The following is a 24,892-nucleotide window of genomic DNA, read 5'->3' on the forward strand; positions in this document are numbered from 1 at the left end:
AACTGAATCCCTCCAGTGGAATTATAAACCCCCAGGAAGGATATCTGAATCCCTCCAGTGGAATTATAAACCCCTAGGAAGGATAACTGAATCCCTCCAGTGGAATTATAACCCCCCAGGAAGGACACCTGAATCCCTCCAGTGGAATGTAATTCACCCTGCGTAAAGTTTTGAATTGTAAAAAGCATTTTTTCAAACCCCTCCAGTGAAAAAGAATTCCCTCCGGTGGTCTCCAGTGGAGTCAAAATCTTACTACGAACTTCCGTGACTCCCCTTCTATTCCAATTTTCGTTTCTAATTATCCTAGATATAAGGAATATTAAATTTTCAAAACACTTGTTTTCAGTGTTGAAGGAACATTTAGCAAAGTACTACACTGTGCCCTCCAGAGGGAGTAATTATTTTTTAGCTACAGGGCTGTTCTATATAACGTTGGAAAGCCATGGAGAAATGCAATTTAATGGTCCCATTCGCTTTGTCAAATTTTGACACAGGGTGTCTCAAAAATGTCAAAACTACAGAATAAATTCGAATTTTCGAAGAACTCAGCGAATCATCCACAGCTGAGCTGAAAACTTTAAAATGGTGGAAATCGAAATTGCAGCTTGATCTCCTCTTTTTCTTAATCTCCAGATTAAATGCTGGTTCTCCAGATTAATTAACTGATCGGGATTAAGGATATCCCATTCTAAAGTTTTCAGCTCTGATCGCATATTTTAAACAAAAATCAGTGCCAGATTAGAAATGTTTTTAGTAAATGTCTGCAACATTCCATTATCAGAAAGTGAAAAATACGACATTTGATGAATTCTTCAAATGTATGGCTTATTTAGGGTTTAACTGTATTTGCTTTTCATTTTCTTTACAGGGTGCGAAAAAAAGTGAAATCTCAAAAAACATATTTTTTAGGGAACAAAATCAGCAAATAGTTTTTCGCACCAGAAGGTGCAATTAACGTATCTGTTTTATTCAGCTAAAAAAACAACCTTAAACTTTTCCCCTTTGATTACATTTAAATTCTAGCAACGTATAAAGCATAATGAGCCTAATCTCATCCCCCTTGAATAAAAAAATTAGGATTGTTAATTTTTATTTATTTTTATCCTTGTAAGTAATGTTTAGGGTTTGAAGACGCTGTCAACTCAAGAATTAGCGGAGAACTTCAAGGTGTGTATTTACTTTATAGATCATTTTAAAGGAAGTGTTTGGAAAAATAAAAACGGGTTTTGGCTGAACCCTAATTGAATTCAATCTCGATCGCTACTAACTTTACTTCTATCTGTTGCACCTTTAACGAGAAAATGTTTAAAAACGTTTAATAACGTATAGCCTGTTTAAATTCGCTTAGTTGCTTTGTTCCACTCAAACCGTTAATAGATTAAAAAATAATTATTTAAATATTACAATCTATAAATGTCGGCTTCAATTTGGGGCATTCGAATGCAGTAAATATTTCTTATATTTTTTATTTTGTTTATAAATAAATTTTTGGTTAAAAACTTGTTTTCATGCATGCTGCAGCTTGATTTTCGTACATATCTAAGAAAACTTAAAAATTTCGTCTTCGTCATAAAAAATCCTCGAAATTTCAGGAATGAATTAAATTAAATGTAACACTCGGATCATCAAAAAATATTATGAAATATGAAATACGTTCGAAAGCCCCGAATAGCTAATAGGGTATTTAGTTTAACCTGAAAATAATCAAATAAGTGAACGGTTCCTTTAAATGGCAAACCTACTTTTTATACATATTGTAAAAAGTATATATATTATGTCATGGAAATTCACTGACGAAAGTTAAATTGTTTTTTAAGTCGTAGATTATGTTTAAAAGAAGTCTATTAAATAAAAAACTTTATTGATTTTGGTTAAATATTCAATAAACTAAAAATGGGACAAACTAAGCATTTTTTGAGCACATTTTAATAAAATTTCGGTATTTAGAAAATCATAGTTTTGATTTTCTCGATTTAAATCATTATTTATCAATCGTTGTTGAAAAATTATTTAAACGAAAGACGACATTTCAGAAGTGGAAAGCGACCTTCCAGATGATATTAGAGATGATGCTCTCCGAGTTTTCAGGCTGTCTGTTGCAAACAAAAATACAATTAAGGTCAGAATATTCTAAAATTATAAAAAACATCCTCAGAAATGTTTCTGGGTCATGCAAACAAATAATTGACCACAAAGACGCTATAATAAAATAGATTTACAGGTTTTAGATTTACGAGGTAAATATTAGGTTTTAGATTTACGAGGTAAATATTAGGTTTTACAAAAAAAGATTTTAGATACTTCTAGACTTTTCAGCCACGTACTTTTTTTAAGTTCAATAAATCCAATTTCTTTTATTTCCTTATGCACAGTCAGGGGCGTACGAGGGGGAGCGGAAGTATAAACCCCTAGGAAGGATATCTGAATCCCTCCAGTGGAATTATAAACCCCTAGGAAGGATANACTTTTAAATCTCTCTTTTGCCCTTGACTAAAAAAGTTTCATTAAAAAAGCTTTAATCAATACTGCCTTCAGTGTAAATATATATTTGATATAATTATTTATAATTATACAATATGTATCGTTTCTATGAAAATATAGAAACGTTTGCGTCTCTATTTTTCACCCATTGAAGCTTGCACCACAGTATTAATTAGTGTATAATGAGTCCACTTAAATAATTTATTACTTCTTGTGCCCCTGTGCATAGGACAGGAACATCAGATAGATGTCTTATAAGTATCATTCAACGCCTGAGATTCTCAGGTTTCATCCTATACCCCCTTTTATTTTTCCTTAACAGTCCCTTTAAGTGAGTGTTTTATTAAAAAATCTGGAGAAATTCATTTTTTATGTTAAAACAGAGAAGACAAATAATGAATAATATTGATAAGAAATGAAAATATTAAGGACAGCATAGAAAAGGTTCAGAAAGAAGCTCTTTCTGTAATAGAAACAAGATTTAAAGGACAACGGTTTAAGGTAAAATAAATGTCATATTCTTACAATACAAGGTGTTTCCATGATTGATATTCCGAAAAGTAGATGTTTTTTATTTACAGAAGTAATTTCAATATTTCCTTTGTAAATAATTTAGTACTCCAATAATCTATAAACGTAAAATTTACGATATAATTAGTTTGTTTTTTAAATAATATGGCGACAAGTTTAGGATTCCAAAATATCTCTTTCCATATTTCTTATGTATTCACCTTTCCCTTTAAAGGGAGTGTCTTGCTAGACTTGGTAGTTGAGCTGAGAATGCAGTATTATGGAGACATATTTGAGAAATCATTTGAGAATTATAAGACGTTTGTACGACGCAAAATCATTCAGAAAGAGTGAAAAGTCAATCATCAAAATCCAACTAGCCAGTCAGGCTTGCAGGGCCACAACCTGACAAGTGACATACAGGCGTGCTGCACCGCTACAAGCCAAACAGGCTTGCCGCGACCGGCATATTTTTGCGCCGCATTCTCAGTTCAACTACCATGTCTAGTCAGACACTCCCTTTAATTTTATTGTTTTAATTTTTTAAACTATTATCTTTTTCCAGGGGTTTATTAAGTTTGACTATGACACGAGCGTGATATCCATCAACGTGAACAAGTTCGGGAACGGAAACGCCCAGTTCTCTGCTGGGGTGGGCACAAAGAAGATGGTGTGTCCGGACCCATTCATGGGTCGACTCTCAGATCCAAACATGAATAGATAATCTCCCAGTTCGGAGCAGAACCATAATCCAGAAATTCCTGGAGTACAGCCATAACCCAGATAATCCTGGAGTACAAACCTAATCCGGATAATCCTGGAGTACAACTATGAACCAGATAATCCTGGAGTATAACCATCAATCCAGATAATTCCGGAGTACATCCATAATCCAGATAATCCTGGATTACATCCATTATCCAGATAATCCTGGAGTACATCCATAATCCAGACAACCCTGTTGTACATCCATTAGTCCAGTGACTATAAACATTTAACTTACACTTACATACACATAATTACTTTCTAATCCTTGAAATAGTGAATTAAGTATTTTAGTTAAAAAAGGAGAGGGTGCGGTGTTTTTCATTTAGGGTTTCAACAACATCCGGCAGCTCAAAGATTTTTATTTGCATTAAACCCAAGGTTGTATGGTAAGGTTGGTTACTCCCCTAAGAATAGTGTACCAGGCAAGGTTTCGTAATAAGGGTGGTTACTCTCAGTGCGCTCCAATTACAATGAACGGAAAATGTCGTCTCCTAAGATTGACAGATTAAAAAAACCTAAAATGACGTCACTGATTATAGAGGCAAGAGTGACCTCACATGAGGTTTTTAATCTATCTATCTTAGGAGACGACATTTTCCGTACATTGGAGTGGATCGAAAGTAACCAACCTTATTACACAACCTTGATCTATAAAAATAATATCTTTATAATTCGTAATTCTCTTCAATATTTAATTCCAAGCTTTTGCCGTATTTCTTAAACATGAATCCTGAAAAAAATGAGGATATATAAAATTTATTGCCAATTGCCAATTATGCTATAAGAGCAATCAATTCTCTAAAGTTCGTTATTTAATTTCCCATTTAATTCTGTGTCATTAATAATCATTATCTTTTATTTAGTGTTAAAGTTCCTGGAATATATGTTTCTTTTATAACTGCCTAACCTTTTTTATCAATATTGCTAATGTACTAACTGTGCTAATGTGATTTATGTGAAAAAATATATATTTATAAAGTTGTAAATATATTTAATTCCAACTAATGATTTGGGTCTAACTAGTCTAACCCATGTGAACTTAATAATTATTTAAATGTATATTTAAACGAACATCTCACATCAGCTACAGCTGGTGTCCCACGAAACATGACAGTTGGAAGACGAATTGAAGGATGTCTTTAATCTTTAAAATAACTAGTGGTATTTATTCGTAAACCTAAAGAGAAGTAAAATTCTAAAGTTAATCACAAATAAAACCTAAACTTGGTATTTCTAAAATGTTGTCTGCGTTTTCTGTGCTCTCAATATTGCCGAAGATACATGAATTTTGTTAAGATTTTGACAATTTTGGTTTTATTTAACAAAAATCAAATCTGATTTAAATTCTAATATATCTCCTGTAATATTTACAGCACAAAATAGGCAGACCTGCATTTTGAAAAGGCTAGGACATGCTGAAAGTAGGTTAAGACGATTAAATATTACAAATAAATTTTAAGTTTAAAGACGACTTTCAAGCTGCCTTGCATACTGTCATATTTCGGTGGGACATCCTGTAGTTAAAATTTTTAGAATATTTATAGATATTTAGTACCGGGTGGATAAAAATCTGAATAAAACTAATTATAGGTCAGATAAAACTGAAATAGCATAACTTCCTAAAAGATAACTGCAATTACAGTACTTGAGTTAAGTATTCCTTATGAACGATAACAAAAACATGAACAAAAAATAATGCTTTAATGTTTTTAAGCTATTCTAGATTTCAATGAACAGAAATGAAAAGGCGTTGTAGATTGGTCATATCCTTCCAAAATTTTTAAAAATATCCTTAAAAACTGTTAAAAAATATCCTTAAAAATGTTATAATATATCCTTCAAAAATATTATAAAATATCCTCAAAAATGTTATAAAATAAGAGCATGGCATTTCACTGTATAATAAATTATGTTCTAAGACTGAGTTAAATTATTACCAATATTTACCAAATTTATAAATTCCTTAAGATCCATCGAGATCAATTGCAGAGTATTTTATATAAAATTTGTATAGTTTTTATGCAAATGTATATTATATATATACATCTAACTTGTGACAATTAGTAATAATTACTAATAAATATAATTTAAGTTTTATAATTTATTAAGTCACTAAAAATACAACATTAACATTTCTATGTATAACAATATTAAAGTCCTAGAATATATACAAATCTACATTTAAAAAGTAATTAACCATTTAATATGTTTTGTGAAAAATCAGTTCACATAAAAAAATAGATTACTTGATATTTAATGTATTTTAAAATATTTAATACTTATGAATGAATTTTTCATTTAAAAAATGATTTTTTAATCTTTGGATTTCCAGTGAAAAAAGGTAGATTTCTTTTGCGAGTTTTAAAAAAACCACACATTAATTCAACGTTTAATTCTTGGAAGACACTTATGGTAGTGCAGATTGAACAGTTAAAATGTTAGCCCAGAAGTTTGTTTAACTATCTGCTGCAGAACGTGAATTCATGATCTACGAACTAAACCTTTAATAGCACAGATCCGTCTGATCAGCACAGCTAGCTCAGCAGTCTACCTCAGAGTTATTACGTCACTTCTTGCAAGCTAAAATCTGCAAGTGGACGTAAATATATATTAGCCAAGAGTTAAATTTTTAACGGCCGGAGCAATCCTGCAATGTGCTGAGAATAAACACGGAAAACTGTCTCCTTCAGTTGATATCCATGAATCAGGGCTGTTTTTCTCCTCCTCCTCATCCTACTCCATCTCTCTCCTCCTTAGTTCTGATAAAATCAAAATCAGTGAGCTAAATCAATCTCCGGGTGCATGGTTTGGTTTGGTTGTATCTGCAGCAGGATATAGTTCCTGCAACCTGATCTTCAACTGTGTTCTTCCAGAAGAGCTTCATCGTCTTCAACAAATGAGTTTCCGAAGATTCCGTGAAAACCTTCTTTTCGATTCTTTCTCGTGTCAACTAGAATACAAGGATCAACCTAAACAAATAAAAAAGTTATTAGAATTAGTGATAAGAACTGGGTCTTAAAAAGCTAGTAATTTAAAGGAAAAAAATCAGGGAAAGTTGTTAAATACAGGGGGCAATATAATTCCTTTTTCAATCCCATTTGGGATTGACAAATTTGAAAGAAATGGGGGCAAATACTTTTATTGGGGGCAAATTTTTTTTATATGATAATTAAAAATAAAATTGGGGGCATTTTTTTTAAAAATTGGGGGCATTTTTTTTTCAAATTGGGGGCAATGGGGCTAATGTGCTAGTGGAATTTGAAAAAAAAATTTTAACTGGGGGCATTTTTTTTAAAAATTGGGGGCATTTTTTTTCAAAATTAGGGGCAAAAAATTATTTTGGGATCGAGAAAATCAGCTTTTTTGGGAATTATATTGCCCCCTGGTTAAATAAGCTTTTTTAGCCTTTTTTTTGGAACAACATTGGTCAAATACGGGATCCCACGGATCATATAAACGGCTCTGTAACATCTCGCCATATAACATTTCGCCATAGAAAAACTCGCCTATGTAACATTTCTCCATATAACAACTAGCCTATATATAAATTTTTAAATTAAATTGTAGTGTAAATGAAATTATTCCAGAAAATCCACGAATCAAAAACCAAAAATCCGCAAATACAATAATTACAACAATGTCGGGAGTACTGCACGCAGCAGCGGGAGAAACCATCTTTGGTTCCTATACTGAATTTAAATCTATTTTTATATGTATCTATGTATTTATCAATTTAACAATGTTTCATAGTTTTATAAATTACATATACTTACTACTAAACTACTAATAAACTAATATTTTCTACTAAATAAAATCAATTATTTTGATTTTTGTTTACATATGGCGAGCTGTTATATAGGCGAGTTGTTATATCTCGAAATGTTATATGGCAGGTTGTTATATGGCGAAATGTTACTAAGGCTAGTTATTTGGCGAAATGTTATATGGCGAGATGTTACTAACCCATATAAACTAAAAACCCACCTGGTCATCGTGTCTTCCATATGCATTCTCAACAATCCTCTCAATAGATAGAACCGTCTGCAGGAAGAGGTGAAGCGCCCTGAATTATAGTCATTATATTATTGTATTATCATTATTAAAACCCTTTTTTTTCAAAGAAATAAATTATTTGTTTCGCGGTAAACATAATTTCGTCAATTTTAGATTCTGTAAGGTTTTTAGGAAAACTTGTTAAAATTTTCAATTTTCAGAAAATTTCGACTTTAAACCTGTTAGAGAGGAGTTGCCTATCAACCAGGACCTGGGATAACCAGGAGGTCAGCTGCTCTGCTCGGCCCAGCGGGTTGTACAGGTAGAACAATGGGCGCACAGGTAGACTGGGTATACTCACATACGGATGTTGAGACTAAAAAATGGTTGAAGGTCAATTCTCTTAGTTATTATATTAGAAAAATAGGGGTTATTCTTTCCAGTTTGGACAGGGACAGGAGAGGGGGATTGATTATTATTGTACCTTGAGAATGCTTGCTAGTGTATAGAAGCTGGAGATGGTCCTTGTGGTAGTGCTTCTCTTCTGGGAGAAGGCGTAGTGTGAGGTAGATAGCTTAACATTAAACAGAGATGGTTCACCATCAAGAGGTTCTATACGGAGCACTGTACGAGACTGCTTTAACCCTCCATCCGGGGATAATCTATACAAAAACCATTATAAAGTAACTCAAAATGGCTCATTTTTAACTTATTTTCATTAAAAAGAAAGCTGTATAAATCTATATTGGGTGGTAACTATGAGGTAAAATAAAATTTGCGCGTGTATCAGGACAAGCCTATACGCAAGCAGTGCATCTACACAACGCGCACTATCTGCGCACTAAGGGGGTATTTTTATTTAAATTTAGAAAAATGTTACCTTCCATCAGGGATATCAACTTGAACACAGACCCCCATAGCGAGGGTGTTCTCCTCCAGGATATCCAGGTTTGTGCTTACGGAGGTCATAGTGTTGTTGAGAGACCTCGTCGAGGTCTGAGAGCTCGTGGTCGAGGAAATCATGCTAGAGCTGAGGCTGCCACTCATGCTGCTCCCAACGGAGTCCAATCGTCGACGATTAACCATGTCTGGAGAAAAAATATTATTAGTTTCTTGTATTTTTTGTCCAAGAAGCTTGCTTACCATTCTGTAGTGAAATAACTAGCAAATAAAAAAAATTAAATTTATTAAAGTCTTTATCCAACTCATCCGACCACAAAAATTGTTTTTAATACGGAGTTGTACTTGGAGGTTAGAGTTGTTAAATGCAAACTAGCTAGAGATAAAAAAAAATAACTATACATAAAATATATATTATTCCTTCATTAACATTAACAGTGAAAATAATAATTTTATCTCGTTTCAAAATAATTTATTAAGATTAAAAGGCGTAACGGCGACCAAACTGAGAACAATTTATTTATACAATTAACAGTGCATCTGCTGTAAAGCTCTGTTTAACTACGCAATATTTCACAAGAAATCCGCAATAGATATCTAGACTTTTTATCAGTATGAAAATAAAAAACCCAAAAATTTTTAATTAGTCATTGATAAGAAAAAGTAGAGGGAAAAACACGAGATATTATGCAATATTCACTTAGTACTTTTCAGTGAAAGAATTTAAAAAATTTCAAAGTACAACATAAATAATTTTAGATTTAGTCTGATATTAAATATTAAAAATATAGAAAAATAAGTATCTTTCCTAATAAAACTTTAAACAAATTTTTACCTATAAGCTTGTTTATCCTCGTTATTAAAGTGTTCAGTGAAACTAGAATTGCATGGACGCAGTATATACTATATATAATTATAATTCGAGGCTCAAACTACACTGGAGTCTACCAGCCTGCAGCCAGCTTTATATAAACTCTACTCTCCCGACTCTCCCCCTCCCACCGTACACTACACGGCTACACAAAATCACAAAACCTCACGAGAAGAAAATTTACATTTTATTTTCATTTTATTTATGCCTTATGGTCGAATTTTTTCATGAAAATATGGCAGAGAATATATAATCCAAATGTGTACGGAACCTGGTACACCGTTTTTTATTCCCAGCTTGTTTGCGTACAATATCTGTATGGAACCAGATCAAAACTATAATAGTTTTCAGACTGTGCGTGCCCGTAGAAGGGTTAAAATTCTGATTAAAGGGAGAGACTGGCTAAGCATGGTAGTTGAGCTGAAAGTGCCATATCGTAGAGAAAAACTGTAAGATTTATTTGATACCATTGAGACATTTCTACGGTGCACAATTTTTAAATAGTGTTTTAAGTCGTTGGTAATATTTCACCAGAATTTTTTCAGTATACAGAATGGAAAGTTTTTTACAATAATTTAATAACTTTGACAAAACATGTAAAAAATACCATGTTCTAGACTAATTTGCTGTTTACTAACATATTTCTTCAAGAAAATTATCGACGAAAGCCACAGTATGAACCGTAAAATCGATTAAATTTCATTTCCGTGGCTGTTTCTACAATTTATTTCGCAGATTTTTTCCAAAAAATAAAGAAAAACTCCAACAAGCGACCGGCCAAACTGAAAGAATTTTAGAAAACCGAGATTTTAAAATGAATTTTAATAATTTATTTTCAATGATATAAGATCATTATTTTTCTCAACCAGTGTGTATACATGCAACTAGTTAAAGTATTTGTTAAACGTTTTGTTAATGTTTTTTAAGAATTGTAAGGTCGAAAAACTTTCAGCTTAAATATGTTATGTAGCTGGTTGGTATGTAGCTTTAAAACATTATCAAGTAGATGTTGTAGAGGTAAGAGTCGTTAAAGAGGCCTATTCAGCAATTTGGAATCCAGTGTGGTGTTGTTTTGATTTGAATTACAGTTAAGACTTTTAAAAAATAATTTCAAGCATTAATTTGCCAACCAGCTTTTACATGTAAATCGATCGATTCTTGAAACAATATTCACAAAATTCTCATAATGTCCTCGGCATTTCCAAAAAGGGAGCTGGGAGGCCACATTTTGGAAATTCCAGAACTACAATCCTTTCCTCAAACCCAATCCTTTCCATAAAACATTGGCCTTTCCCCTCAGACTTCATTTATAGATTCTTCACGTCGAAAATTTGTTTAGAAAATGTTTAGATATAATATTTTCCGAATATTTCTTCTGCATTTGTAATGTTTGATGTTTATTTCCCTGTATTCTCTAGAACCGCTTCCTTTATCTCAAAACCATACCTTTCCCTTAATCCCCTCTTTTCCACACCCACATCCCTGTCATTCTTTCCTTCCTTTCTTTATTATCTTTTCTTCTCTAGATTAATCTTACTTTCCATAAGCCTTGTCCTTTCCTTTCTAGATTAATCTTGCTACCTTCGTTTCCTTCAAATACATACCTATCTTTCCTCAAAATACATACCTTCCTTTCCTTCAAATACATACCTTCGTTTCCTTCAAATACATACCTTCGTTTCCTTAAAATACATACCTTCCTTTCCTTCAAATACATACCTTCGTTTCCTTAAAATACATACCTTCGTTTCCTTAAAATACATACCTTCCTTTCCTTTAAATACATACCTTCCTTTCCTCAAAATACATATCTTCATTTCCTTCAAATACATATTTTCCTTTTCTTCAAATACATACCTTCGTTTCCTTAAAATACATACCTTCCTTTCCTTCAAATACATACCTTCATTTTCTTCGAATACATCCCTTCCTTTCCTTAAAATAATACTTTCCTTTACACAGATATAAACTTACTTTTGCCTAAGAGCAGACCTTCCTTTAACTTAAATACAATAATTCCATTGTCTCCAATACGCGTCGTTTTTAACCTGAAAGGTCTACCTTCCTTCTGATATGAACCTCTCAAATATATACCTTTCTCATTAAATACATACCTTGTTTCCCTCAGATATATACTACATACAAATATATACCTGCCTTCCATTCAAACCTTTCCCTCAAACACTTTATCTTCCTTTCCCTCACCCTTTTCATCAAAAATATATACCTTTCTTTTTCTCAAAGATATACCTCCCTTTAAACAAATACTTTCATTTCACTGAAATACATATATTCTTCAATTTCAACCTTCCTAGCCCTTAGTGTTGTAATTCCTTTCCCTAAGAAGTAAAAACTAACATCTTTCCCCCGAATAAAGTTTGGTTTACCACCTTACCTAGATTCTTTTTTCCTTCCCTCGACTAACAAATTCTTTTATGCCTATCTAACCTTCTAATTTTGTACGCTTGCACTTCAGATTTCGTAAACAGTTTGATGCTCACAGAGCCAGAAATTTAAAAGAGTATCGTTGAATGAAACTCCCGAGTTTCCATTTCGGGGTCTTAACATTTAAGTAAATTTTAATTTAAGAGATTCGAAAAAAGGAGAATATGAAGAAACTAAATAATATAATATTTCATAACAAAAATATTGATATCTACAAAACACATAACCTCATTCGTGAAACCCCGGTTTTAAAACTGGTTTTTATAACGATACCCTGAGCCCAAAACTTAAGACAGGGTAATTATAAAAACCAGTTTTGAAACCCGGGTTTCATTAATGGGGTTAGGCAGTTTTGTGGATATTAATATTTTTGTTATGAAATATTATTTTATTTAGTTCCTTCATATTTTCCAGTTTTTAGAACCTCTTAAATCAAAATCTACACAAATGTTAAGACCCCAAAAAGGAAACTCGAGAGTTTCGTTCAACAATACTCTTTTAAATTTCGGGCTCTGACTTAAGTTTTGGGCTCTGTGCACTGTGTACGGAATACGCAATAATGTGTTCATTTTGTACGCAAGCCATTAACCGAAATCCAACGTATAAAGTTTCATAATAAGGAACCTAAATTTATGCGCCCCCCCCCCCCATCAAAAACAATATTGGAAGCTTAAAATACAATATTATTTAAATAATGAAAAATTATAACATTATTTTTTACACATTTGAAAATTATTTAGTTTGATTAAATATTTTCAAATATGAATACATATTATATGCATATATTTAAATTATCTATCCAAATTTAAATACATTTAAGTAGTCTGTACAATGTATATTAAACACAGTACAGTGCACACTGTATAACATGTCGATGCACATAAACACAAGATAAAAATCTTGAACAAGAAGCCGACCGTTAAATAAATGGTGTCCGTGTATTACATATTAAGAGTTATAAAATCGAACTATACCAAACTCCTATAGAACAGGGGAACTTAAAACTTTTTTATTATAAACTCAAGATAAGGTTGCATTTTGGGAAAAAACATTTTTTTAAATTATCCCTGTTTTGAACTTAATGAATTAGGCTCAATCCTATAGAGTAAAACCTTTCCAACAGCTCCCGCGTAATTTTTAAAAGGTTGAGTTGGTCGACTTATTTCAAAATTTAGTTCAAAACTTTGAATTGAGTTGGTTGACTCACATTCCAGACAAAGCTGGATTCCCACGCTATTTTTAGTTTGTTGATATCTGTTGTAGAACTTTTAAGAACTAAAAAAAGTAATATTTAGTATTTATTTCAATTTAATATTTTGATTTAATAATATCCACAAGATATTAGATGTGAAAATCTTATTGCTATTTTAGTGTATTGCCTTTTTTACTACTTAAAAGTAGAGCAGGGTTTTAGATGTGATAAGATAAACTTAATACTCACGTTTCTGTTTGATACACAACTAAATCAGTTAAACTTTATCCTCACATGTCTTTATAATGATTAATAATAAACAACTTTTAAATAACTGATTAACTTGCACCAAGAAGACTCAGAAGACTGTAAGAAACCCATTTTATGCGTGAAATGTTTAGTCTTCAAACTTATTTAATTTAGCATACAGAATCTAAATGAATTTTTTGCGTATTTCTTTCCGTTTTGAAATTTGATTCCAACGTATTTTTTATTCACGAGACAGTATGCAGACGAGAATGAAAGGACCGATTCTTAACAAAACTATGATTTTATATTTCGACTTAAAAGTCCTTGAAAGAGAAAGTAAAAAATGAAACCTGTGGTGGAAAAGGAGTTCACTACTGTCCGTCGTCTCATGGTTATATAATCTCGGATCAATTTGTACTCAACTAATTATTTTAAGTACAGGAAGTACAGCGCCGGAAGTTCACTGTATTAAGTACTATGATAAACTGCTGAAGAGCGGGAGCCTGAAGAATAGTAGATCAGGGAGAATAACGACCCCCTCCCCCCTCACAGAAATATCCAGTCTAATCAATTGCATAGGGTCAAAAATATTTTGATGAGATTTATTGATTTATTGAAATTTATTCATCTGATGTATTTGTATAATGTATATTATTCATAATGACAGAAAAAAATCTTGAATTAAGATTTTTTTGTGGTTTTTAATTTTTCAAATTATTATTATTATTATTATCTGGATCGTTAGCGGCTCCAGATATATGAAGAGCGCCTCCAGTCTCAGGTTTAGGCAGCATCTAATATCTTGAATATCCTCTTCTGTATAACTTCTTCTTCTTAACAACTTTATTCAATACAAAATAAATCAACAATAGTACTCTCATTTATAGAATCATAGAGAGAAAAAACTGTCTCATTCTATCTTCGCACCTATTGCTGTAATGAGTTGCTTTTCGCAGAGCTCTCCATTGATTAATGTTTAATCAAAGGTTTAATAAACTGGATAACACTAAACCATGGAAACCATATCAAACTATAAAACAAGCTAAATGTTATTTAAATCATATTGACTATCCAAATTGATAAATCTTGATCTTCCATTCAATCCTTGCATATATCCGATGAAATTATATATCCAACAGATACTCATATTTTATAAATCTTCTTGTAATTCTTCTCAAAACTTTCCAAGAATTATGACGATAAGTCTTGCGATCAATCTTCCAATCTTCAGTTTGTCCTATTCAAGAACAATTCCAGAACATTTTTGTGCCCTCAACCTTATCTGTTAAGTTTCTTTTGTTTGTTTGTTCTCCAGTTTTTTTTCTTTTTTTTCTATTTTCCAGTTTTGTTCTTCTTTTTTTGTTTCCAGTTTTCTTTTTCAATTGCAGCAGTTATACCTATTGTCCAAAGCCCTAATTTTATATTTGTCAGAACACGGCTGATTTTGTTATTATTGATCTCATAAAACCATATACATAGAGAGTAAATGTGATAAGCAATTTCTTATTTATAAATTATAACCTTAGAGTTTTTCAATATATATATTTTTATGTTTTAAACAATTGTTCATTTAAATGTATCTGTATTTTTTCGTTAATAAAAGTTGGAAGATATTCCATTGGGTAGTTCAGGCAAATGGTCTAGTTCTGGAAGCTACAGGATATTAATCTCTTGATGAAATCTGGAGTATTTGTCTCTACTGAACCAATTGGAGAGTAAAGAGTGTCCTCTGATATCTTCAGTGATGATGAGGACTCCGAGGATATCTTGAATATCCTAGTTCTCCTCTGTATCCAGGATATTCCAGTAGGTAGTTCAGACGGGCTGGTACGAGAGGAATTGGTCCAGTTCTAGAAGCTACAGGATATGAATCTCTAAATGAGATCTTCTGACGAGAAATGCTGAACCCGTGTGTTTGTCTCTACTAAACCAGTTGGAGAGTGAAAAGTATCCTCTGATATCTTCATTAATGATGAGGACTACGAGGATATATCTTCTTGTATAATGAGGTCGAAGGAGGCCAGTTTCCTCCTTAGTCTCCTTGGTAGGCATGATAAAGATATATCTATCTGTTGGCTGTATGTTAGCTGTATGCAGTGCAAGCCACCCAGCCTTCCTATACAAACGGGAGATTAAACTCTGAGTCTATAATTCTAGAAAGTTTGGTTGTGTTCTTCAGGTTCTCTACTACGCTCAGAGCGTGTTGAAGGATTTTCCATATGATCATACCCTATATATCATCATACTTTAAATATTACATTGTTATTGTATTTGTTATTGTTATTGTATTTGTTATTGTTATTGTTATTGCTATTGTTATTGTTATTGTTATTGTTATTGTTACTGTTACTGTTATTGTTACTGTTACTGTTACTGTTACTGTTACTGTTACTGTTACTGTTACTGTTACTGTTACTGTTACTGTTACTGTTACTGTTACTGTTACTGTCACTGTTACTGTAATTATTATTATTATTATTATTAATATGATTTTTATTGTTGTTAATGTTGTTATTTTTATTATTATTATTACTTCTGTCACAATCGGAGTAAAACGTTATTAAACTGGGATACAGCTCAGCAAGAATTAAAAATAAAAATGCTTTTTGTAAAACATCACTGTTATTCTTAATTTGTTCATTTGTACTTTTATTTTCATCTTCTTAACCAAGCTAAACGGACACTTATAAACACGTTATTAATGAACGTATTTTATATCGCATATGAATATAATGAATAATATGAATATGTGTAGACAAGTCTAAAGTCTATGAGTACACTTCGCTTTATCTATATCTACGCAGCGTTGTGATTATGATTTATATTATTCAAGTCGTACTTATTTCAAAACTTAAAGTAACTTTACCTTATGATTTGGTCTTTATATCTTTATAGAAAAAAATAATAATGGTATTTGATCTTATTTAATTGAAGTAAAACTTGAAAAGCATAGAATTTTATCAAATATATATTTTTAAGCAAAAAAACTTAATTCAAGGTTGAACTGATAAATGGCCATTCCAACTACTGATTGAAACTAAACATATAACTTCCACAGTACGTTTTATTTTTTAAATCAAAGGGACTGCAAGGATAATTTCAAGTTACGTGGATTTAACAGTTAGGTCCTTTTCCTGCACCAAGCTTTTCGATCACAATTTGTAGAAGAAAAAATTGGCCGGTAGCTAAGATTTCAGAAGAAAAAATTGGCCGGTAGCTTGGATTTTAGAAGATAAAAAATAACTCAGAAAATGTTTAGATTTATAAATCAAGACTGATTAAAAACTGATTTACAACTTATTACACCCTATATTAGTTTATATAGACATTTTGTCTGTTTTAACCTAATAAACATACAGTTGTCGCCTTTTCTCTTTTATACTTTTTGTCGGCATATGCACTTTAAATGTAACTGCAGTCTATTGCTGTGTCTATTGCTTAATTTTAAAGAAATTGTTGAAAAATAAACAAAAACTGAATTGAATTCAAATAGAAGAAACCGAATGCATCTCGCCCTGGTTAGTCCAGGGCATGGAGTGGCCCTCCAAGCAAAGTATGAATCTATGTAAGAAAGTCAGAGGAAAAAAGTTTCTGGAAAAAAACTTGGAAATTAAAAACTGTGGTAAAAAGTCCCAGGACAAAATGTCACTGGAAATGAAGTCCTGAGTTTTAGATTCCTGTGACGTTTTTACCCTTATAACCTTTTATCTAATTAAAAAAGGTAAAAAAAATTTAAAGTATTTAATATGTTTTAATGCAGTCGAAATGTGCAAGTCACTTTTGTAGAGAAACTGCAATTGAAATAATAAGTTTTTAAATCATGAACATTGGTGTTTAATCCATACTTGATCAGACAAAGCTTTTCAGGTACCCTTGTGAATCCTTTGCACAGAAGGTCATTACGCATTACGCTTACAGTCCTTACAGTTACTTTAACAGCTTTGAATTATTTTATTCTCATCCGTCTAGAGGAAAAACTGTTATAAATACCAATTTATTCTAAAACCATTTTGTCTCAATGGAATATTTTACTATAAAAGCAAAACAAGAAAATATGCATTAAATCTATTAACTTTCTTTCTACACGAATACGCATGTATATTGTTCAAAGCCCATAAAAATTTCAAAAATTCACATTTAAAGTTTAAACAATGTTTTATGTTTCTCTTGTACTTTTCTACGATATTTCATCATTTACCTATTTATAGAACCAAGGACACTATAATTCATTTCCCTTTCCCACGAATCACCCTCATCCACCACCCTTTTTACTCTCTGCTCCCCCCCCCCCTAGTGTCAGCAAGCCTCCCATCACGTGCCTCTAATTTAATCTGGACTATTCTAGTTTGGGAATTGATTAGAAAATTTGAAAACATGTTATCAAACTTAGTAATAAATTAACTCAAGTTCAAATATTTTATCTCATGACAAAGGACGAGTCTCGCTTTAGCAAAGTTTGAGGTTTTCCTATTATGACAATTACGTTTTAGTTTGCTGATATACAGGGTTACCCACAAAGGATTAGACAGTAAAGACGACTTGAAACTCTTTAAATTTTATGATTCCGAGGCTAAGTTAAGTCTTCTGCATTGAATATTATTTTGTATGGCTTATTCAATGAGTAAGCAAAGAAAGAAACAAGTTCAGGGTGGAAGTGAATTATAAACAGACAATTCAAATTCTGAACAGTCGTCTCTGAAGTCTCATTCTTTGTGGGTAACTCTGAAACTCTTAAACCTAGCTTTTAGAAAACGTTTATTCTTGATAGAATATTGAAGAAGGGTAGAAAAAAATTAGACAGAACAGAAACAGAAATTTTATCTGGGCCTCCAAAAAATATTTGAAATTTGAAGAAAAATGACAATTCGGATATTTATGTTTGTATTTTTTTTTATAAATAAATATTGATTATTAGCGGATTGATTTGTTATTAATGTAATATTTAAAGCATGATGATATTTATGGTATATGATCCTATACTGGAAAATACTTCAACCCTTTCTCCGGCTCTGAGCGGATTAGAGAACCTGAAACTTGAAAATTTGTTAAAATTTCAATATACATTGAAAGCTGGAACAGCCGTATCCAGACAACAATACCAAATATTAGGACAAGCTGACCCCATGGACCTGATTTTTAAAGGGTTACCAAAACCTGTTAGAATTGCTCCATATGTGATTATGAACTTGTCACACAATCTGAATTTGAAAGAACAGTTCTTAAAGAAAAATAAGGCTGAACTTGAGTTTGAAGGAATGAAAGTAGCACTAAAACTGGGCAACAAACAGCTGGAATTAGTTAAGAGAAGTGTTCCATTAGTCAGAAACTCAACAGTCCCAAGATTTATCAAATCAATGTAGGAAGATAAAATGAAATGAAATAAATTAGAAGATAATACCTCTAGGAGAGCTAATTTTATAGAGAGTAATCAAGTGGGATTTACAGTGGAATAAAAGATGATAATCCCAATGAAAACAACTGCCTAGATATTGGTTAAATCAAATTTGAAAGCAGAAACAGGATTTTTCCAAAATAAAGAAAATTCTTACTTTCTCGATTCTACCAATTTGCTGCCACTGAATGGAATATTCAAATTCAAAATAGAAGTGTTGTCGGATAGGAACAAGATTCTGACAATGAACAGATAGACAACAGAATAACCCTCAAATCAAAATCGATAATGCAGAAAACTCTTTATTTCCAAAAAAATAAAATGTATAATGACAAATAATTATTACAATGGTTTACGAATTTTATAATGAAAAGATTCTTACGATCTATTTAGGTATCTGTGGGTTAAAACCGTCGGGGAGTCCTAAGACGTTTTTTATACATTAAAACTTCTGAAAAGAATGACAATTAAATGTTAACGAAAGTCACTAATTCTTTATATGAAATATTCTTTGCTTAACTTTTGAAATGGGTTCACAATTAATAAACGTGTTTAGACTCTGTTGTCGGAGAACAAAGAGAAGCGGGGTTAAAATGTTTGGTTTGGTGTCTCCGAGAGGAGATTTTAAGTTAAAGACGACATTGAATGGATGGGGGGGGGGGTCTTGTAGTTAATGGTTGACAAGAAGACAACACATTTGCATTTACTGGTTTGAACATGGGGATAATGCAGTTGTTTTACCAAAAGATGTCAGAGCAGAATCTGTCAGCACTTTGGATCTCAGACCAGAACAATGTTTACAGATAAAGGGATCTGGTATCAGACCTGGGAGAAGCTGCTATTTACAGACAGATCTCAAACATTCAGTTGCAGAAACAACAGACTTGGATTCAGAGTTCAGAACCTATGCTCTGCCGAGGATTCTATACAAGAACTCAATCTTGCTGGTGGGCAGGAGCACCTAGAATATCAGTATTGACCAATGGCTCCAGCAGAGGAGGAAATCTCGAAGATCTATGAGGACAGGATCTATCGTCCTCCAGATATGATTGAAAGACCTGGGGGAAGCTGCTCTTTGCAGACAGCTCCCCAACAATCAGTTAAAGAAGCATTTTACGACCCAACCAATTTGTGCTAATCCTGACTATCACTCAGAGGAACCATTTATTTTGGATACAGATTTTTCTGGATTGCTGCTAGAAGAGTAAACAGGAAAAATTAAACCAGGAAACAAAGAAGACAATGAACCCATAAAATGACTTCCTCACCTGTATGTGAAGAATGAGCCTGTGTGCTTGATTTGTGTAACTAGAGGACTTCAGAGGACAGTCATGCAATAAGCTCATCTTGGACACAGAGGCCTATCAGAGGCCCTGGAGAGATATTTTGTAAGATCATATTTTCCCAACATGCAAGAAAAGTCACGATTATGAGAGACAACTGTTTATCTTTGTTCCATAAATTCAATATATATATATTTATACGACTAGTTCATTTTTTTACGGACTTCTTTCCGCAATATTAAAGGTTCAAGTGTTTAAATCCGAGACTCTTTTCTAGTTTTTTTTTTCATTGAACATATTCCCTTCAGAATTTTATAAAGTTATTTCGAAGAAAAATCTGCAAGAATTCAAATCCCAGGGCTTTATTTCTAACGCCGGGCACTTCAGGCAGTAATATGGATGAACTATTTAGAATTATAATGAATGGTTTACTGTTTCTGATGAGAAAGTATGCATGGTTAGTTCAGCTGTTCAGTATTAATTGATTTATTGATTATTTCTTCAGAGTAAGTTAGAGGTGAAGAACCCTATTTTAAAGATTCATAACAGCCAATTATCAATAAATATAAATATAAAAATATAATTTCTTGTAAACCAAAATACAGACAAATGTTCAAAAATATTTGCTTCTTCTATTTTCAACTTCAATTTCAACATAAGATATAATTTCATTTTTTTGCGCGGAATTTTTGCCAATTCTTTTAATTTCCTAAAGTATTTAGAATGTTTTTTTCTTGTCGATAGGTCTTTAAAAAAATATTTTTATGAAAATCAGCATTATTCGGGGATAAGTTGATTAAAGTTCATATTTTGATATTTTGTGTTTTAACTAGGTGTGTAACATTACACTCTATATATATCATGTAAATAAAATAAATACGAAGAAACTTAATCCAAGGATTTCAGGAAACATTAAACCTCGAAATTATTCAAATTTTGTAGAGGAATTAAAAAGTTTTTGAAGGATTTAAAGGTTTTGAAGGTTTTTCAGGATTTGAAAAAAACTTTTAACATTGACATCTTTCTTGTGAAATGAAAATCTTGGGAAATATCTTAAATAACATTTTTGATCGAACTCAGTAATTCTGTGTCTTTTGACCTGAAATAAATCCTAATTTTGTTTTCGGCAATAACGTAAATGTGCTTTCAGGGGCGACTTACGATATTTTCCAAGGGGGGTGGGAGGGGATAATTGAATTATTGCGCGCGAAATGTGCCAGGGGGATGGCCTGGCAAAAAGTTTTCCCTCTCTGGAATTTTATACAGGGAATTTGGTAATGTTTTGGTCAAAACCACGACAAGCTGGGGATGGTAGGGGAAAAATGACTTACCTGCCTACCTATCTACCTACCTTCTTACCTACCTACCTACTTACCTACCTAGCTACTTATCTATCTACCTACCTTTGTACCTACCTACCTACTTACCTACCTACCTACTTATCTACCAACCTACCTACTTAACTACCTACCCTACCTACATAGCTACTTAACTACCTACCTAACTAGCTACCTAACTACCTACCTACCTACCTACCTACCTACCTACCTACCTACCTACCTACCTACCTACCTACCTACCTACTAATTTACCTATCTCTATTTATATATGTATCATACACGTGTAACGCGATGTGTCCTTAAACTAATAATTTTGAAGGTAAGTAAATATTTCAAGAAAATTATCTGAAATTTGAGTTTTTTCTAATACGGCTGAAATATCAAGGCTACACAACAGATATTAAAAATCCCAGTCTACTTGACTAAAAAACATTATTCAGATAACTCACTTTTGTGAAGAAAAAAATCAGTCATGTGTTTTTAACAAACTTTTTATAGAAAAAAAATTGAGTCTTATTTGACAGATTTGACACAAACTCGGAATTTTCTAATCCCAATAACGTTGCAGCCTACTGGTGTAAACCTTTAATATTTCAAACTTAGATTATTTGATCTAACATAATTCAAGGTGCTAAGATCTGTGACATCGGGTTGCAAAGATATAGGAAAGGTATAGGGATATAAATGTTAAGTAAAAGAAGGAGAAAGAAGAGTAAAAATTGTAAAAGAAAGAGAACGAAGGAGACTAAAAGGGGGAGAAAGGCAAACTAGAGAGAAAGAGGAAGAAAGAAAGAGAAAAAAGGAAGGAGTAAAAAAAAAGTTGAAGAAAGATAGAATTGAAAGGGAAAGATGAAATTGATATTAGAGTGTTCTTGCAAATAGATACAGAAATTTGTTTTTGGATTGTTTTACTTTTTTACCATGGAATGTAGTATACACACTACACAGGGTGTCCTTTAACCATGGAATATAGAATACACACTACACAGGGTGTCCTTTAACCATGGAATGTAGTATACACACTACAAAGGTTGTCCTTTAAAGCTTTGCAGTAGGAATAATTTGAGCTTATCATTACTTTTTTCTAAAATGGATACGTTTTGAGTAAAGGTTGAAATATCGAAATATAGTTTTCTTAAACTCATTTCATTTGTTTAAACATAGATTTTACAAATTTTACCTGTTACTTTTTACTTAACATATCTTTAATCTATTCATACCAACCTGCAGAATAAGAAGAATAAAAGTTTTAAAACATTTTTAAACGTGTACAGTAAACGTTCGTTTAAAATACGAAGATTTTCAAAATACCCTGAAATCAACTTTGATAATCCCTGAAAAAAACGTTATTGTATCTCTTAAAAGCTTAAAGAGCCATGCTTTCAAATAATATATTCATCACGCAAATTTGACGAAAAATGTATTTTATAATGACATATGCATTGAACATTGTCTAAGAAAGTCTCCGGGGAAAAAAGTTTATGAAAAAAACCCGGAAATAAAAACGTAATAAGGAACAAAAATTCTAAATTTTAATTATAAAGTCTAGGCCAGAATGTCGCTGGAAATTAAGTCCTGAGTTTTAGATTTCCAGGACTTTTTTAACGAACTTTTTTGGCGGTTACCACATCGTACACACCCAATACAAATAATGCTCTGTGAAATTTAATCAATCTTTAGAAGCAAAAAAGAATTAAATTGTACAATTATGAATGAAAAAAGTGTGTTTAATTAATCTTCTGCGCGCAATAAATAACTTTTTCCGGAACATTTTCAAATTCCTTTTCTTTTTAAGATACAAAAAATGTGTAGAATTTGTTCATCTAGGTCCAAGGTGAATATGGAAGGGAAAGCCAAATAGTAAACAATTAATTTAATTCATATTTTATGATGTAAAAAAAAGGATCACGAAATTTTTTAAGTCTTTATGAAATCCCAAAACTTTTCTTGGATATTAAAAAAACGTACTTGAATTCTTTGTATGTTAATTCAGATATCAAAAGTTTATAGTCTTTAAGAAGAATGCTTTTAGACTTTGTTGCATGTTTGATCATAAATCATATTCATGTGTTCCTCCCCCCCCCCCGGCTCAGGGCTGAGATATGTATGTTTACATGAAAGTTTTCCTCTGTTTGTGTTTTTCTGCTTTCCCCAAGGGTCGGGCTCGGCGGGCCCTGCCCTACTCGTCCTATATACTACATGCACCCCGAGATATATCATGAGTGTACGGCGTGATAATTTTGGCAACAAATTTCCGTTTCTTCGGGTAGTGTTTATCATTCATACAACTGATGATAGATAGATAGATTGATAGGTAATATAGATAGATAGATAGATAGATAATAGATAGATCGATAGATAGATCGATAGATAGATAAATAATGGATTGATAGACAGATAGATAGATAGAGAAATAGATAGATATATACTAGATAGATAGATAGATAGATATAAATAGATAAATAGATGGATCTATAGATACTGGATATATTTGTTATGGTTCAGTGACCTTATCATCGGTAAACTTATTTACCTGTACCTTCGAGAGCTTTGAGTCAGGGTATACCGAATACTTAGAAAGATATTTAGGAGTAAGACATTGGTTACAGATTGATAGATACTAGATAGATAGATAGATTTGTTACAAATTTCATATTTGCAAAAATTATTATTTTCCTGTTTTAACAGACTTCTTTATGTTTTCTGACATAATTTTTTCTTAATATTATTTTTTCCCATCGCCGTGACCCAATGTAATAAAAACGCAGTTAACTGATTGTTTTCTCTGCAAAATGCATAAGAAATTTGTTTCTCTAGAAAAATATATAGAGTTAAATAAATCTATTAATATTTATTATACACTATAATCCAGATATAAATTTGGCTTGTCTGTCTGTCTGTCTGTCTGTCTGTTTGTATCCAATAAACGTCAAAACGGCTGAACCGATCGGGCCCAAATTTTGTGTGGGACATCTAGGGACCCCAGGGAAGGTTCATGAATGATCAAAATTTCAAATATTTGTCTCCATCAAAATTCGATCGTCATCAAATTTTTGAAAATTTTGAAAATCCGCGAAATTTTTTGTGGAAATCCGCGAATTATTTTTGTTTTGTTTTACGATGTACAGAAAGAGAACATGTTCACAATTAATTTAGAAGATGGGCGCGAAGCGCCCTCTACTAGGCTAGTATATATAAAATCTATCAATTTGTTAAGTATCAATGATATATATTGTATCAATAAAGAGCAAAACAGTTATTCTTAAATATTAAAAAAGAGCAAAAAAGTCTCTCCAATAAAAAGATTTAACATTTACCATTTTGATGAGAGCACTCTTTGAAAATTTAAATTCTAGAAAATTTGTGGACTTTGAAACAATTTTTGCTCGTACGCTAAAGATAAAAAAGGGGGTAATTTCCAACAGAACGATTTTAGAACCCCCATCCCGTCCCACCCCCCCCCAATTT

At 32.1% G+C, this 24,892-nt stretch overlaps 2 protein-coding genes across 4 annotated transcripts in view; one reads left to right on the forward strand and one right to left on the reverse strand.

Annotated features, from left to right (window-relative positions):
• Positions 1-4,651, forward strand: part of LOC111710901 (uncharacterized) — a 22,102-nt gene extending 17,451 nt beyond the window's left edge. Inside the window, exons 5-8 of the mRNA XM_023485091.1 lie at positions 1,123-1,167; positions 2,034-2,119; positions 2,911-2,982; positions 3,557-4,651. Coding sequence (XP_023340859.1) covers positions 1,123-1,167; positions 2,034-2,119; positions 2,911-2,982; positions 3,557-3,715 — 362 coding nt within the window. The 3' untranslated portion in view covers positions 3,716-4,651. The remainder of the gene's footprint in view (positions 1-1,122; positions 1,168-2,033; positions 2,120-2,910; positions 2,983-3,556) is intronic.
• A 1,562-nt stretch (positions 4,652-6,213) lies between these two features.
• On the reverse strand, positions 6,214-13,897 carry LOC111710902 (uncharacterized). 3 transcript variants are annotated; one of them, XM_023485092.1, is made up of 6 exons: positions 13,760-13,897; positions 8,633-8,840; positions 8,237-8,414; positions 7,992-8,128; positions 7,744-7,822; positions 6,214-6,728 (listed from the first exon to the last, which is right to left on the reverse strand). In XM_023485092.1, exons 1-6 carry the CDS (start codon positions 13,797-13,799, stop codon positions 6,615-6,617), a joined length of 756 nt encoding a protein of 251 aa, XP_023340860.1. In that variant the 5' UTR covers positions 13,800-13,897; the 3' UTR covers positions 6,214-6,614. The 3 variants fall into 3 exon arrangements, with proteins under 3 accessions (XP_023340860.1, XP_023340862.1, XP_023340861.1); XM_023485094.1 differs by lacking the exon at positions 13,760-13,897 and adding an exon at positions 9,492-9,596 and having other exon boundaries at positions 8,633-8,842; XM_023485093.1 differs by lacking the exon at positions 13,760-13,897 and adding an exon at positions 9,488-9,596.
• Positions 13,898-24,892: the final 10,995 nt, after the last annotated feature.

Source organism: Eurytemora carolleeae, unplaced genomic scaffold (assembly GCF_000591075.1).
Source record: "Eurytemora carolleeae unplaced genomic scaffold, Eaff_2.0 scaffold1038, whole genome shotgun sequence".
NCBI classification, from domain to species: Eukaryota; Metazoa; Arthropoda; class Copepoda; order Calanoida; family Temoridae; genus Eurytemora; species Eurytemora carolleeae.

What these genes read in the sequence shown, in the direction of transcription:
- LOC111710902 (XM_023485092.1), bottom strand. Translation starts at nt 13,799, where the DNA reads ATGAGACGACGGACAGTAGTGAACTCCTTTTCCACCACAG. An exon ending in GTTGATATCCCTGATGGAAG is followed by an intron (nt 8,415 to 8,632) that starts GTAACATTTTTC and finishes GTTTTTGTATAG; the next exon opens with ATTATCCCCGGATGGAGGGT. An exon ending in CACTAGCAAGCATTCTCAAG is followed by an intron (nt 8,129 to 8,236) that starts GTACAATAATAA and finishes ACCATTTTTTAG; the next exon opens with TCTCAACATCCGTATGTGAG.